The sequence below is a fragment of the Perissodus microlepis genome, chromosome 17 (genome assembly GCF_051167445.1).
Source record: "Perissodus microlepis isolate ML-2025 ecotype Zambia chromosome 17, ASM5116744v1, whole genome shotgun sequence".
Lineage (NCBI taxonomy): Eukaryota > Metazoa > Chordata > Actinopteri > Cichliformes > Cichlidae > Perissodus > Perissodus microlepis.
The window spans coordinates 4,595,950-4,610,492 of NC_140477.1; the positions used below are offsets into that span (position 1 = coordinate 4,595,950).

Genomic DNA, 14,543 nt, shown 5'->3' on the forward strand with positions numbered 1-14,543 from the left:
CTAATGACTGTAATAGTCAGGAATGTGCTATTTACCAAACTGCTTTTCCAATATAACCTCGTGTAAGTTCATGTTAGTGAGCTGCCATTCCTGGATAAATCTTATGTGAGGATGTAGTCTACCTTAATTGAGTTAAAAGCCTTTGTTAGTCACTGATATGGCTAGTAACTACTCTCAGTTCCATATACATACAGTAAAGGATCAAAAGGTATCGGATATCTTTGAAGTCTGTTGACACACGCATACACAAACCTCTGTGGGCCAGTAGTGGAGATGTGCTGTGACTGGTACCGGTCTCTAAAAGCTGGCCTCAGGGTGGTAGGTCCTGGCAAGGGTTTTCCCAAAACAGCTTTAGTTTTTACTTGATAAAAAATCTCAAATGTCTGTGGTACAGACAACACCATTAATCTCTTAATTGACAAGTAGAAGAAATCAGGTTTAAAAAGGGAGCTATAAGGATACATTTAAAGGTGTACTTTTTTCCCTTTAGCCAAGAGTTAGAGAAGATCATTGCCTTACTTATCTCTGTGTGCTGGTTTGTGATCCTAGCTCAGCCTATAAGTAGCAGCTCAAAAAGACAACTAGCACCTTAAAGCTTAACCCTTGTAAGTACAACATGTTAAAGGTGAATGAGTCAGCTTTACGTAGTCTGGTTAAACCAGATGTTTTAACCCAAGGCATCGGGAGACGCACTGTCAGTCCTGTAACTCCATGGAGGGTTGTAACTACCACCCCAGCTGTCAAACAGATATACATGTGCTTCTGAATAGTACTTGCAGTGGTAATGAATCGGGGATGAAAGCGAAGCCTGTTCAAGAGGCATAGCCCTGGTGGTTGTGCTTTATTTACGACTATCCCACACCTCATCATTCACATGACAGAAGATGTCAAATCAGCCTCGTATTTCAAGGTTAGGTCCCATAAATGAATCCTACAATGAGTGATTCAGCAGCCCCTTCACATTTCGATAAACCTGCTATAAATCTAAAAGAAAAGGATATCTGCAGATGTCAAAATAAACACATGCACACATATGTACTGCTGAGCTTACAGTTGGATTTGACTGACAGAACCGGCTTGAGTATCGGTATTCATCGCTAACTGCCCTTTTCTCAACTGTGGTTACCCTAAAGTACAAATGTGCACATGCACCACAGCGAAAGAGAAGCAAGTAAGTTTACAGGCGCCAGATGAGTTGTGGGAGTTTTGTCTTTAGTCCTGTACAAATGTTCTGACTCACCATGTTTTGACTGGGATGAGGTGGTAAAAGCACATGCTGCTTTATCTTTATGGAGTATTGTTTTGTGGAGTGGAAGCCAAGTCTGCAAGGAGATGCTTAAAAGAGAAAGTTTAATCTCTTTGGGGTTTTTGTTTTTTTTGCATCTCTTTGATTTGCTAAGCGCTTGCTAGTGTGCGTGCAAAGTTTAGGTGTGTGTGTAGGTAAACGTGCATCAGAGCAGTGGAATGCTGTCGGTGTGTGCCCAGGGCCATCTCCGGGGATGATTTATAACGCTGTCAAAGTAGTTTCTCCTTCTTCTTCTCTGATCTCCACAGCAATACAAAACATTAGTAAAATATACCGTATCTCAGCATTCACTGACACACACCATTCTTCTACTGTAGCACCAGACAGCACAAAATGGGAGGAGGGGCGATACAGGAATGTGGGGACAGTTTGAATCATTGCCGTGTTACGAAAAGACGTTGTGACATAAAAACGTTTACTGTCAGTTCACGAATTTATCGCTTTTTTTGACAAATTGAATAGTTTATTGACAAGGCTTTCGAGATTTTAAAGAATATTCAAAAATTGGATGGTTTATTTCCCGGTTGTCTGCTGAATATCCAAAGATGAACAAACAGAAAATTGTCTTATTTTGAAAGGCTGGATGATTCGTGCACTGATATATAGATATATAGATTTAATGGTACTGCAGAACCAAAATGGCCGATACTGTGCTGTACCTAAAAATCTGGCGCTCTCTTCTTTTCTCCCGTCCTACAAACTCGCAGTTTGTGTGCACCGTGATCGCCATCCTCCTCCATTACTTCTACATGTGCACCTTTGCCTGGATGTTCGTGGAGGGGCTGCATATCTACCGCATGCTGACCGAGCTGCGGAACATCAACTACGGTCACATGAGGTTCTACTACGCCATGGGCTGGGGCATACCGGCTATCATCACTGGTGAGTTACACTCACACATGTTCGCCAGGACAAGCAACAGTGCGATAGGAGATGGCAGATTGTCGGGAGACTCGTGTCATGACTCGTCTTTTCTGAAAAGGCTATGATCCCTGTGGGAAGATCGCTGAATGAGACAGCAGGAGAAACAATGAAAAGGAAATGGTTGTTACTTAGATGCTCACATTGTGTCAAAATGAGAAAAAAAGAAGGGTGTAAATATAATATATATATAATTTAAACAGTTTGTGTCATTTATTTGTTTTCCTTCTGTCTGATTACTCCTTTTAGGGCCACTCTTGTGTCACTTTTATAAAATTTGTTAAACACTTACCAGATGCTGTGTGATATAGTGATTTCGTCAGCACTGGATGCTTGGATTATGTTTTTGGAAGAGGCAAATAGATATAAAAAAATATACAGAGGTCCAAATGTGACAAAATTAGTGAGCGATTATGATGTGTAACTGAAAAAAAGAATCCAAAATATTTTAATAATATAAAGTCAGACTGATTTGATCAAAATGTTATTTCTCCACTGTGTTTTCATTGTGTTTGTGTGTAGGTTTGGCAGTTGGCCTCGATCCTCAGGGTTATGGAAACCCAGATTTTTGTTGGCTTTCTGTCCATGACACACTCATCTGGAGCTTTGCAGGGCCCATCTTTGTAGTCGTCCTGGTATGTCCAATATCTCTTTTAACCCTTTAAGACCGGTGACGGGGATGCCCCGTTTTGCGTAACTATTTTTAAAATCCAGTAGAACTGCAACCACGCAAGCTAGCGCAATAATTTTTTTTGCATATCAAACCGGAGGAGTTGTACTTACATCTTGTACCATCAGTTTGTCCTAGGTCACGGTTTCCTTCCACATCCACATTGCCGATCCGATCAGTTGTTCGTAACACTTCTTATGTTGGAATAGACGTCAGCACGAACTATCGCATGTCCGCCATTACCTGCCCGAAACCGGAAGTGACATAATTTTCGTGGAGAATGTAGTTGTTTTTTTCCTTCAGAACCTTATAAGGCTATATTGGTGTTTTTAAAAGTCATGTTTGACTTTGTACTTTTCTGTATCGTTTCTGGGATGCTTAGAACTCAAATTGCACTGCTGGAAATTGTTTATTTTGATGCCCATGCTGTGTTTTTGCAAATTTGCATTATAATATTTATTTTTGTTTTTCCTACAGTACATAAAAATTGGTGTATCTCAAAAATAAAACTATGAAGACACTCGAAATAAGTTTCCTGTGGCTAGAAACTATTTCGTACAACTTTTTTGTATTTACAGTTTTGAGGGATAAACCTCTTAAATTTCTCTAACTAGAAATATATGTAAAAACAACAAAAACGATTTTCAATTTTTTGTAGTTTATTGCACTTTTTTGCAATTTATGTAGTTACTATGGACTTAATGCATACATATCATTAAAATTTGGGCTATAATGGTTGTATTGATGTATAGCAACTTGAAATGCTATAGTGCCCAAAATGGCACTACAGCATGTAAAAATATAAAGATAAGCTCTGGCGGACTTGGTTCTATGGTCTGTCTTAAAGGGCTAATAATAAAAGACGCTAATTATGTCTCAATCAGCAGTTGAGTAAAAAGAACTTTTCATAGATTTATTTATTTGTATTCATATTAGTTAAAATTCTCCATATTTTCCTTCCCCTTACAGGTGAACATAGTGATCTTTGTTCTCGCTGCCAAGGCTTCCTGTGGTCGGAGACAGAAGGCTGTAGAGAAGTCAGGAGCTATGTAGGTTCCCACATCACATTAGCCATTTCACATACATCAAAGGATCCAGTTGCTACCTTGAGTTTGGCTTTTTATACCATTATTAAAACATTTATGTTTCCCAACGCAGTCCTGCCCTACGTATGGCCTTCCTCCTCCTGGTGCTCATCAGTGCCACCTGGCTGCTCGGTCTAATGGCAGTCAACAGCAATGTAATGACTTTCCATTACCTGTTTGCTGTCTTCAGCTGCTTGCAGGTATCTGCTAACCCCACACTGAGCTCTGGATGCACAGATAATCCACACACACTTTTGAAAACAATTCACATTTGATTATTTACTCTCCTCAGCAATACATACATACGTTCTCCTGCTTTTTTTTCAGGGAGTCTTCATTTTCTTGTTCCATGTGGTCTTCAACAAAGAGGTGAGGAAAAACCTCAAGAACATCTTCAAAGGAAAGAAGAGCATACAAGACGAGTCCAGCACCACAAGGGGCTCTTTGCTAACAGTAAGTGAACAAACATATACTTTATATACATGCATATAGTAGGGATGGGAATCGAGAACCGGTTCTTGTGGCAAATCGGTTAGCAGTTGGCATGCCTGCCTACTGATCGCACTCATCAGTTGCATTCACACTACAATCAGCTGATTTCAGTTCAAGTGTCAGAGGAGGAAAAAAGCGACTCAGTATAGAGCAGGAGTGTCCAACTCCAGGCCTCAAGGGCCGGTGTCCTACAGGTTTTAGATATCACCCTGGGTCAACACACCTGAATCAAATTATTAGTTCATTACCAGGCCTCTGGTGAACTTCAAGACATGTTGAGGAAGTAATTTAGCCATTTAAATCAGCTGTGTAGGATCAAGGACACATCTAAAACCTGCAGGACTCTGGCCCTCGAGGCCTGGAGTTGGACACCCCTGGTCTAGAGCGTGGATGTGGACATTTATTTTATTTTTGTTGCACTAAAGGATAAATGGTAAAGTGGAAAACATCCAGGACAGAAACAACCGCATAATGCTGCTAACACAACTTCGGTTCTTTATAAGCATCTGCCGACAGCATGCTGATGCTAAGCTAGCCAAGAACTTAGAGCGAAAGCTGAGTGAATCGCTACCCCAACAGCCAGACCCTTAACTTCAACAGGCAACAACGAGATGAGCAGTCAGGCTGCTCCCTTTCTACCTGTTCACGTTTCTAAAGCAGTATCACTATGGAGATCACTCTTTTGTGCTGGTTTACATCTTGGCTTTGTGCAGTCAGCTTTTTATTAGAGATGTGTGTCCTCATAAGGGATTTGTGTTGGTGTGTGCAGCTGTAGCCTCAGATTTATATGAGACTATGTTTCAGCTATTATACTGACTAACATGAAAGTAATGTAACAAGTAGTAGAACAAATTACTTTTTCCTGGGAGTAACATACTGCATTACTTTTAAGAAAAGTGTTCTGTGTAATATGTGTAATAATTACTTTTTTAAGTAATGACTCCAACAAAGAGGGGAAGTACCTCAACAAACATTCACAAACATTCAAACCACAGCATGCAATTCATTTGAATGAATGTAATTTCTTTATTGCTCCTTAGCAATGGTGGTTTCTCTCAAAATGGCGCCAATGAGAATCGATAAATGATATCAATAATGGAATCGCTGAATTCTTCTCAATCCCCATCCCTATACATATATATTGATACATTTAAATATGTATCTTTAAGATTTCATCAAGTTATTCAACATTGTTTCTTATTTCTTTATATGCTCTTTTGTTTAATTTGGTTTTCGGTCACATAGCTCTTGTTTAAAATATAACCTTTGTTATATTCCTCCATCTTCAGCGCTCTCTCAACTGCAACAACATGTACACAGAGGACGGCGCAGTGTACCGTTCAGGCATTGGCGAGTCTACCGTCTCACTGGACAGGTCAGCCAAGAGCCGCAGTAGCTACCTGGCTTACACACTCAGGTACAACACGCTGACTGACTGCATGGCTTTTTGCACTCTGCTGTGTGATGAGCGTGTCTTGGTATTCCTTTCAAATTTCTTTCTTTGGTGCCCTTTTTGCATGTCTGAGATGCAGAAGTTTCACACTGACTAACACACCTTACTGCATCACACACACACACGCTGCATAAGTATACACACGCCCTGTCCACCCTTATTCTCCAAAGGTATCTTGTTTCTTACACCACATGCATGCCAGGTCTCTCTTGGAAATGAGATTTTTAATCTCAATGAGATTTTTTACCTGGATAAATAAAGGATTAATAAAAAATTCTGCCACGTATTGGCACCTTCTGCATGAAAATTTTACTGACATTTGCCAATGCATGGCGCATGGCCTATTTGCAAAAAACGAAATGCACACAAATAGACATATATTCCTCCATATTACTGTGTTATTAAATGAGATGATTAGATTCTACTATTGCTTATGTGAAATTTGATGTGGTACATTTTCTATAGTACAGTAAACTTATGCTATGTATGTTTATTGCTTTAGCAGCAAATGCAGTAATTTCATGGTAATGTGACAGATTTAAAAGTGTTGAACATTCACATGATTTTCTTGTGCTTTTAACAAAAATGGAATGAAATATTACAACTTTCATGATGGTGGTTGTAGCATTAGGTAGAATTGTTTTGCAAAGCATTAGTTTTATCCTCAGTGTTGTGAAAAAGTATTTGCTTCCTTTCTAACCCGAGTAAATGCAAAATGCAGTTTTCAAATGATGAGTGGATTTATTAAGGGAAATAAGCCAAACCTAATAAAAGAAATAATGATTCAAAATCGGCCTTTTATATTTACTCGATTTATCTTTGTCTGATATTAAAATTTGTTTGATCTAAAACATAAGCATGACAAATATGCAAAAAATTGGACATAAATCTTTTTTCACACCACTGTAGGTGCTGCCAAAATGTGTAAAGCTGTCTTTTCTATTGTACTTCACGTTAGTTTTTAGCACAGAGGAGACAGAGTCCATGTGCTTTAGAGTTTATGTATAAGGAGCCCATTCTCACTCCTGAGATGTAATATACCGGCGATTTGTTGATTTCCATGAGAACGAAAAAGGCAACTTTCCGCGTTCCTATGCTACGCGCCGGATTGTGGATGAAATCCAGTAGAACGACGATTCCATGGTAATAGACGTTCCAGCCATGTATTCCAGCCCTAACCCTAACCTTATTCTAACCTTAACCACCACTTTAATGACGTTAGATAGTGTTTTACAAAACGATTTAAGTAAAACGTAAATGTGTAGATTCATTCCAAACGGTTCTCATGTTTCGTCATTTTTCCAATCTCGTAATATGGGGACGTGTTGGGTGCCCAGAAGCGTAATATACTGAAGATTTGTCACCTGGTGCTTTTGGAGTGAGAACATGTTGGTATAAGATGATAAGACTGAAATTCAAACTGAAATCAACTCAGATTATTATAATTTAAAGGAAAATTTTGAATGAAATTTAATCTCAAAATTTAACCGTCACGGTGTTCTTGCGAACTCCATTAGTTTTACATATGTTGCTAAAGTAACACCGGTTTAGCTAGTAAAATTTTAGCTTGGTATTTCTCATAATGTTGCAACTAAATACATGCGTTATTGCAATGTTCTGCAGTTGAAATTTGCTGGAAATTATTGTACTTCAAACTGAACTTACTAAAGACATAACATTAATAGGTCACAATAATAATTATATAGCTTTGTGGTCCAAGCTAGCTACAGACTACTAGCATGTTTGATCTTGAGCAGTACAGCTAAATCAGTAAAGCTAAGTTTGACTGTGTGACAGGTGTGTTCTTGATATATCTATAAAAGTTGACATTGAAAGATGAATCTGCGCCAAAATATAGTTGTTTGTCATCTTAAGCTAATCTCCCCTCTTCTACAAGCTGTATCTGTTCAATGTTCACTGACATGCTTTCATTACAGTAGGCTTGTGTTTCATATACCTGGCGTTTTTAAGTGCTTTACAGTATCACACTTTCGTCTGACTGTACGCCTCGCCCGTAAAGCTGTCATCTGGGTAATAAGAGCTGACTCTAGGGTCAATAAGAGTAGTAACGCTGGTGGGGGGAGGGGAGAAATGTGGCGAGCTGCCTGTAGGTGAGGCGTAGAAAGAAGCAGATAAGAGAGCAAAAAGTGGGGAAACTATAAAGAGAGGATGAGGAGAAAAATAAGGTGATGTGGAAAGAAAAAAGCAGAAACGAAGGGGTGATGGGATTATACCTGTTGAGGTAGGAATGTAATGTAGATGTGCATACCTCTTCCCTGGAGCTGTTGGCACGTCTTCAGGTGCTTCCAGAAGCTTCTCTTAGATCAGCCATCAGACAGGTCAGAGTCTCTAGTAGCAGTTTTTGCCCTCCAGCCAAGTTCTCATTCCAACCTGGAATAAACGGCTTCAGACAGAGAGGACGGGAGAGGAGAGAAAAACGTAACCCATTTGTCATTTTGATCCATTAAATGATTACTAAACATGCTAAAATTCTGAATTCTTGCAATAATTATACCACGACCAGTAACTGATGAAGACAGGGTAAACCTGTATTAGATTTTTTTCAGTATTAATGATCAAGCTGGGACTTTCTGACATTAGACAAACAGCAGCACACACAAACTAAATGTCATATTCGCTTTGTCTGTGTCAAGGCAATCAACAGTACCAGATGTTTTGTAATGAGAGATGTCTGCTGCATCAGCTGTTAAACATCAGTTGTGTAAAACCACAAGTTGGGGCTTGAATTAACTTCCACAATGATGTACTTCCCCTCTGTGTCTCCTCTAAATCTACACCTCTATTCATCTGCTCCTGTTTCTCTCTTGCCTGCCTATGCCGTCCTTGGTTTTTCTAGGGAGGAGTCTGGTCAGAAGCCCAGTGGCTCTTCAGGAACAGCTAAAGGCCACACAGACCTGGATGGACCTCTGTTCCATAGAAATGGCACCAAAGGAGATGGTAAGCTTTTTATATTGAATTGCATTTCCAATGTTTCATTTCCAACTCTTATTTTACTGATATACTGTATTTGTTCACTGGTCTGTTTCGCCATCATTTTTTCAATTAGACTCTGACTCAGACAGCGAGCTTTCAGTAGATGAACACAGCTCCTCCTATGCCTCCTCCCACTCCTCCGACAGCGAGGATGATGATATTGATGTCAAGCCAAAGTGGAACAACGAGAGGCCTCTTCACAGCACTCCAAAAGGTAAATGCATAAGTCTCTTAAAGTTACAGCGTGTAAAATTCTCCCCACTACAGATTGCAGAAGATTCAGTAGATTGCAGATTACTGTCAGCTGAGTTCTGTTACATCGGCAATAAATTGGGAAATAAAAATTAGATGTGGTTAATTATATATTTTGCAGTAATACGTTTTTACCCCTTGTCACCTTAAAACCATCTGTAGTGTGCAAAGTAACTGTGTAGACTGTCAGTTAGTCTACTGTTTACCTCAGCTGTCAATGCAGGGTGAAAAGTGTCCACATTTATTTTCTCTGAGCAAGACTGTAAAACTTCTTGAAAGGAGTCTGATATAAATCAGTGAAGTTCACTTTTGTCCAACGACAGTGATACTGAGGTGAGTTTTTGAGGATTTTTGAGCAACTTTTTCTGTTGGTAAGCGATACTGTTAGCCTCTGTTAGCTCCTCTTAGCCTCTGTTAGCTCCTCTTAGCCTCTGTTAGCTGCTGTTAGCTGGCACTTGTGAAACTCTCTTTGAAGTACATGTAACTTGGACACAAATAAGCTTGCGTATTTTATGACATTTTGTGAGAACTAGTTTGCTTTCACTTTAATAATATATATTTATGAGCATTCTTCATTGTTATAGGGCAAACCCAAAAGTAAGGTCTCCTATTATTTTAGAAATACAAACAGTTTATTTTCCATAATATTTACATCATTTTAAAGTTTAAAGACTTATTTTTCTACATAATGGCCATTTCGGTCTATAAATGTATAAATGTATAAATGTATAAATGTAAATGTATAAATTTGTAGACTCTGTGACAGTTATACAATGCCCATGTCATATCCGCTAGCCGCCGCCGCAGAATCGCCTTCCGGACAAATGTTCTTTCAACTTTGGGAACAGGTCGTATTCACTGGGTGCGAAGTCTGGACTGTAGGGTGGGTGGGTGGTGAAGTTCCAACCAAAGTTTTGCAGGAGAGCGACAGTTTGAGCAAACTGTCGTGCGGTGTTGTGTAGAATGCTTACGCACAGTGCGCATCTGTGTTTCGGGACCAAAAGGTGGTATTGTTGGTTTACTTCCTGCCTGTTGGGACCACAATACATGCTGACAGGTACTGGGAAAAACTGAGAAGGGCATTTCAGAACCAGAGAAGATGAATGCTGAGCAAGGGCGTAAGTATTCTCCACAGCACCGCGCGTCCACACGTTGCTCAAACTGTCGCTCTCCTGCAAAACTTTGGTTGGAACTTCATCACCCACCCCACCCTACAAGGGTATGACTGCCGCAGCGTTTACAAAAATGCATCGACCGAAATAGCGATTATTTATAGAAATAAATAAGTCTTCAAGCTTTAAAATTAGGTAAATATTATGGAAAATAAATGGTTGTTTGTATTTCTAAAATAATAGGAGACCTTACTTTTGGGATTGCCCTCGTAGCATTGTTTTTTCTGTTAAATTATCAAAAAATGATCGACTGTACCTTTAAGATATCATCTTTTTGCTCTAATGAACACTTTTTCCTCATATGATGTTGAATTAAATTGAAGTTTTCTCTTCCCTTCTCAGCAGGGCAATCAACATCTAATCACGTGAAGCCTTACTGGCCAACAGATGCCATTACAGCCAGCGACAGCGAGGACCCCGGTGGGACAGAGAGGCTGAGGGTGGAGACCAAGGTGAACGTGGAGCTGCACCCAGAGAACAAGCTCAACCACGTTGGTGAAAGAGAGAGGGAGGCTCTGCAGGAGAGAGAGAGACAGACTCCTACCAGTATGAAAGACTCAGCGCCTGCCAGTCAGCCTAACAGCAACCACCAGCCAGAGCAGAGAAAAGGTGAGGGGAGAAGTGTTTAGAGCCAATCTGAATCGACTTTATGTCACGCTTGCTCACACAAATCACTCGTCTCACTCAGGCATCTTGAAGAACAAGATCAGCTACCCTCCTCCGCTGACCGACAAGAACATGAAGAACCGTCTGAGGGAGAAGCTGAGTGACTACAACTCGCCCACCATCACCTCCCCTCCCCCCAACAACAACAACACCACCTCCCCACCCCCTCCCTCCGTCAACATCATGACCCCGTCGTCCCGGACGCCTTCGTTGGCCTCCAACGAAGGAAGCCGACTCGGCAACCACGAGGGCGGCTCCCCCATCAAACCGCCTGTCGCCCCACGACCTCAGATTCCGCCAGGGGGTATCTACCGGGAGACAAATGGCGGAGTTGCCATGCACTTGAAGTCGGGGACGGTCAACGGAGGCAATGAGTCAGACTCAGAGTAAGAAAAGAATACTCTTTGTTTTTAGCACTAATGGCAACAGTAGTGACTAATGCATGCAGTTCCAGGGGAAACTGCAGTGTGATTTCTGGAAGTTGCTGCAGACTCCCCGTGACTGTAGACGCTTGCAAGTTTTACAAAACTGCCGAGATGCTACCATGACAGTTTTACACAAACGAGTGTGGCCCTATTGAGACTGACATTTTAAATGTGGAGCACTTTGTCTAACCCCCTAGAAATTGATGTTGAGCAGTTTTCTACAGTGCACCCTTACGCCTCAAGTATGTGAAACTGAGAGGTCTCATTAACGGTGCCGCTCAGTACACCTGAGCGTGTGTCCAACAAATAAAAGATTCAAAATCAGTTTAACAGTGATCGTAGAAGTTTAAAAACCTTGCAAGCAAGCGCTATTTACAGTTAAATGAGCAACAATCAAGCTGATCACAGTGCCAACTAATGCAATATTGCATGCATCATAAAGGCTTTGTTGTTGCGAGTAAGTTGAGAAAACTGATGGCACCCTTATGTCCAGTATAACTGGGATAAAGCTATCCTGGTTTTTAAACTGTAAATGTGTTAACAATCCTCTTAATGACTATATTCCTTTAACTCGAGCATGAAATACTGCGACCATCCTGATTAAATGCTGCATGAAGACCCTCCCACATCCCTGCACTCATTTTACCTTGCATGTTCCCCTCTTTTCTTTCTCTTTGCATCCCCCTCCCTCTCCTCTCCCTCCTGTCCTTTTGTTCCCCTCTGTTAACAGTGGCAGTAACGAGACTTCGATCTGACCTGTTAGGCAAACCCAGACCAGCCTGCCTTTATGAGAGGAGGAGCTAAACAACCTGCCAGGTCGGGGCTGAGGGGACCAAGAGTCGAGGAACATGAAAGGATAAGTTGCAAGATGGAGAGGTGTTAAAGGATGGATGAAGAGAAGCCTGATCCTGTCAGCATCGCCGCTCCCGTCATGTTTCCTTTCTCGGGCGAGCAGTATTAATTGCAGACGTTAGGACTGCCTTAGATGAGAAAATAAGCAGAGATGTGAGCGATAACAAAGGGAACGCTGTGCTGGACTGTGTAAAGACACGGTTGAGCCACGTGTGCCAAAACCACTAATGGAAATCATTAGGAAGAGTCGGAAGATGAAGAATGACACCCAGAATGCATTGTGGGCCCTAACATGAAGCTCTTCTCTAGTGTTGGCGAGGAGCACATCATTATGCTCTGTTTCTTTAGGTGAAGTTAGCAAAGTGTCAGATGTAATAATCACTGTTCACGAACCTCTAAAGGCTGGTACCGTCACAGTTGTAATCCAAAATGATTTCAAAGACTGCAGGTCCCTCAGATGTCTCACACACACATGCTTCAGTTCATGCTGGGCAGAGCTATGAAACACAAAGTGCTCTTCTTTTTTGTTTTAATTAAAGAAAGGCTTCCACAGCCTCTCGGTGCAGTGTATTTAGAGTGTAAGTAACATGTAGATAATTTTAAAAATGTGAAGAAGAAATGATCTATTTTCTATGTCAGTTTTAGCAAGAACACAGTAGTGGAAAAAAAAGAACAGAAATCACATCGTACGCCGGTTTAACAGTCAGAGAACAACAAATCTGCGCTGCGTGCCTTCATGCTGCACCGAGGCCTTACAAGCTCACACAATACTGTAAAAGGCTGCAGTGGGCTTCCGCTCTACGGTGGTGCATTCACAGGCTGCTGCTGTTGTGTTTGAGTTCATGCACACACGCAAGAGTACGGTGTAAATGAACTTTAATTATGTGGAATGAAGAGGAATTCCCCCTCTGCTGAAAACTCAGCTTTGCAGTTGGAGCACTGTGAACCTGAAGCCTTGTTTTCCAGTGTTTGTCGAGCCTGTTTATCCAATGCAAGACACACTCCTGGTTACCAAAGTCATGAGATCTGGTGAATAAGCAGATTAGAGTTGGGCGTCAGTTCGGTTTAACTCAGTTTTAGTGCAGAATCTTTTTTTAAAAAAAAAAAAAGCCATTTGTTGATCTTTCGTAGTGTAAAAGTAAGAAACAGACTGAGCAGGTCTGTTCAGAAATTGCGTAATTGATGCTGCCTTTTAATCGCTAAGTTTTCAAATCTGGGTTAAAACTGAAAATGACAGCAGCTCTGCAGCATTATGCAGCTAGTAAAAGGTCATTTTACAATGTACAGTCACTAAATGCCTTTGTACCTTACATCCTGTACACGCCCAGTGTTTTGCCCTTATGTAATCAATGCTGTTGATAAGATGTGTGTTTTTGTATAATCTGAGACACTGGAAATGTTTTGTAACATAATGTATATTTATTTTTTATGGTTTTGAGACACTGGAAAGAAACAAAAAAAAGATTGTATGACTGTAAAATTAAAAAACAATGACATGATGAATTTTTAAATTGCGTTGTCTTAGCGTGTCTGTTCGACGGAAGGGAGCATGGCTGGTTCAAACATGTGCACCAGTCAAGCAAATGTGGTAACATCAACGTTTAGCGGTTTAACAAATGATGAGTAACACAAACTGGAAGTTACTCATTTCATAGTTCTACACTTAGGGTTAAGATCTGAGCTCCCAGTTTTACGCACATTTGTATGACATGATATATTCTTGCTGGCCATGACAGCATCACACAGTTTCTGCAGATTTCTTGGCTACACATCCATGATGCCAGTCTCCTGTTCCACCACATCCCAAAGGTGTTCTATTGGGTTGAAAACTGATGACCGTGGAGGCCGACAAAGTACAGTGTGTTCATCGTTGTGCTCAAGAAACCAGTTTGACAGGATTTCAGCTTTGCGGCATGGTGCCTTGTCCTGCTGGAAGCAGGATGGGCTACAGAGAGCTAAAGAGCCCAAGGAATGCCAGAAAATATCCCTCACACCATTACGCCACGATTACCAGCCTAAACTTGATGCAAGGTGGGAGGAATCCATGATTTCATGATGTTCATACCAATTATGACGATTTCTGTTGCAGCAAAAATCGAGACAATTCGGACCAGGCAATGTTTATCCAATCGTTATCTAAGGAGCTTGGAAAGAAAAGTGTCTGGACTTCTTTAAGTTGCTTGAAGACGTTTCACCTTTCATCCGAGAAGCTTCTTCAGTTCTAGGGTCAAAAGGTCACTCTTTCGAGGATGTCA

At 40.9% G+C, this 14,543-nt stretch overlaps 1 protein-coding gene across 10 annotated transcripts in view; it reads left to right on the forward strand.

The window, feature by feature from the left end:
- Window positions 1–13,799, forward strand: part of celsr1a (cadherin EGF LAG seven-pass G-type receptor 1a) — a 96,510-nt gene extending 82,711 nt beyond the window's left edge. For 5 of the 10 annotated variants that reach the window (XM_084909763.1, XM_084909766.1, XM_084909765.1 and 2 more), the window contains 11 exons: window positions 2,014–2,188; window positions 2,750–2,862; window positions 3,867–3,946; window positions 4,056–4,182; window positions 4,310–4,435; window positions 5,764–5,891; window positions 8,785–8,885; window positions 8,995–9,135; window positions 10,688–10,954; window positions 11,034–11,397; window positions 12,200–13,799. In XM_084909763.1, the coding sequence (XP_084765889.1) occupies window positions 2,014–2,188; window positions 2,750–2,862; window positions 3,867–3,946; window positions 4,056–4,182; window positions 4,310–4,435; window positions 5,764–5,891; window positions 8,785–8,885; window positions 8,995–9,135; window positions 10,688–10,954; window positions 11,034–11,397; window positions 12,200–12,227 (1,650 nt within the window). In that variant the 3' untranslated portion in view covers window positions 12,228–13,799. Of the gene's footprint in view, window positions 1–2,013; window positions 2,189–2,749; window positions 2,863–3,866; window positions 3,947–4,055; window positions 4,183–4,309; window positions 4,436–5,763; window positions 5,892–8,784; window positions 8,886–8,994; window positions 9,136–10,687; window positions 10,955–11,033; window positions 11,398–12,166 lie in introns of all 10 variants that reach the window. The other 5 variants (XM_084909767.1, XM_084909771.1, XM_084909772.1 and 2 more) reach the window with 3 other exon arrangements.
- The last annotated feature ends 744 nt before the right edge of the window (window positions 13,800–14,543 follow it).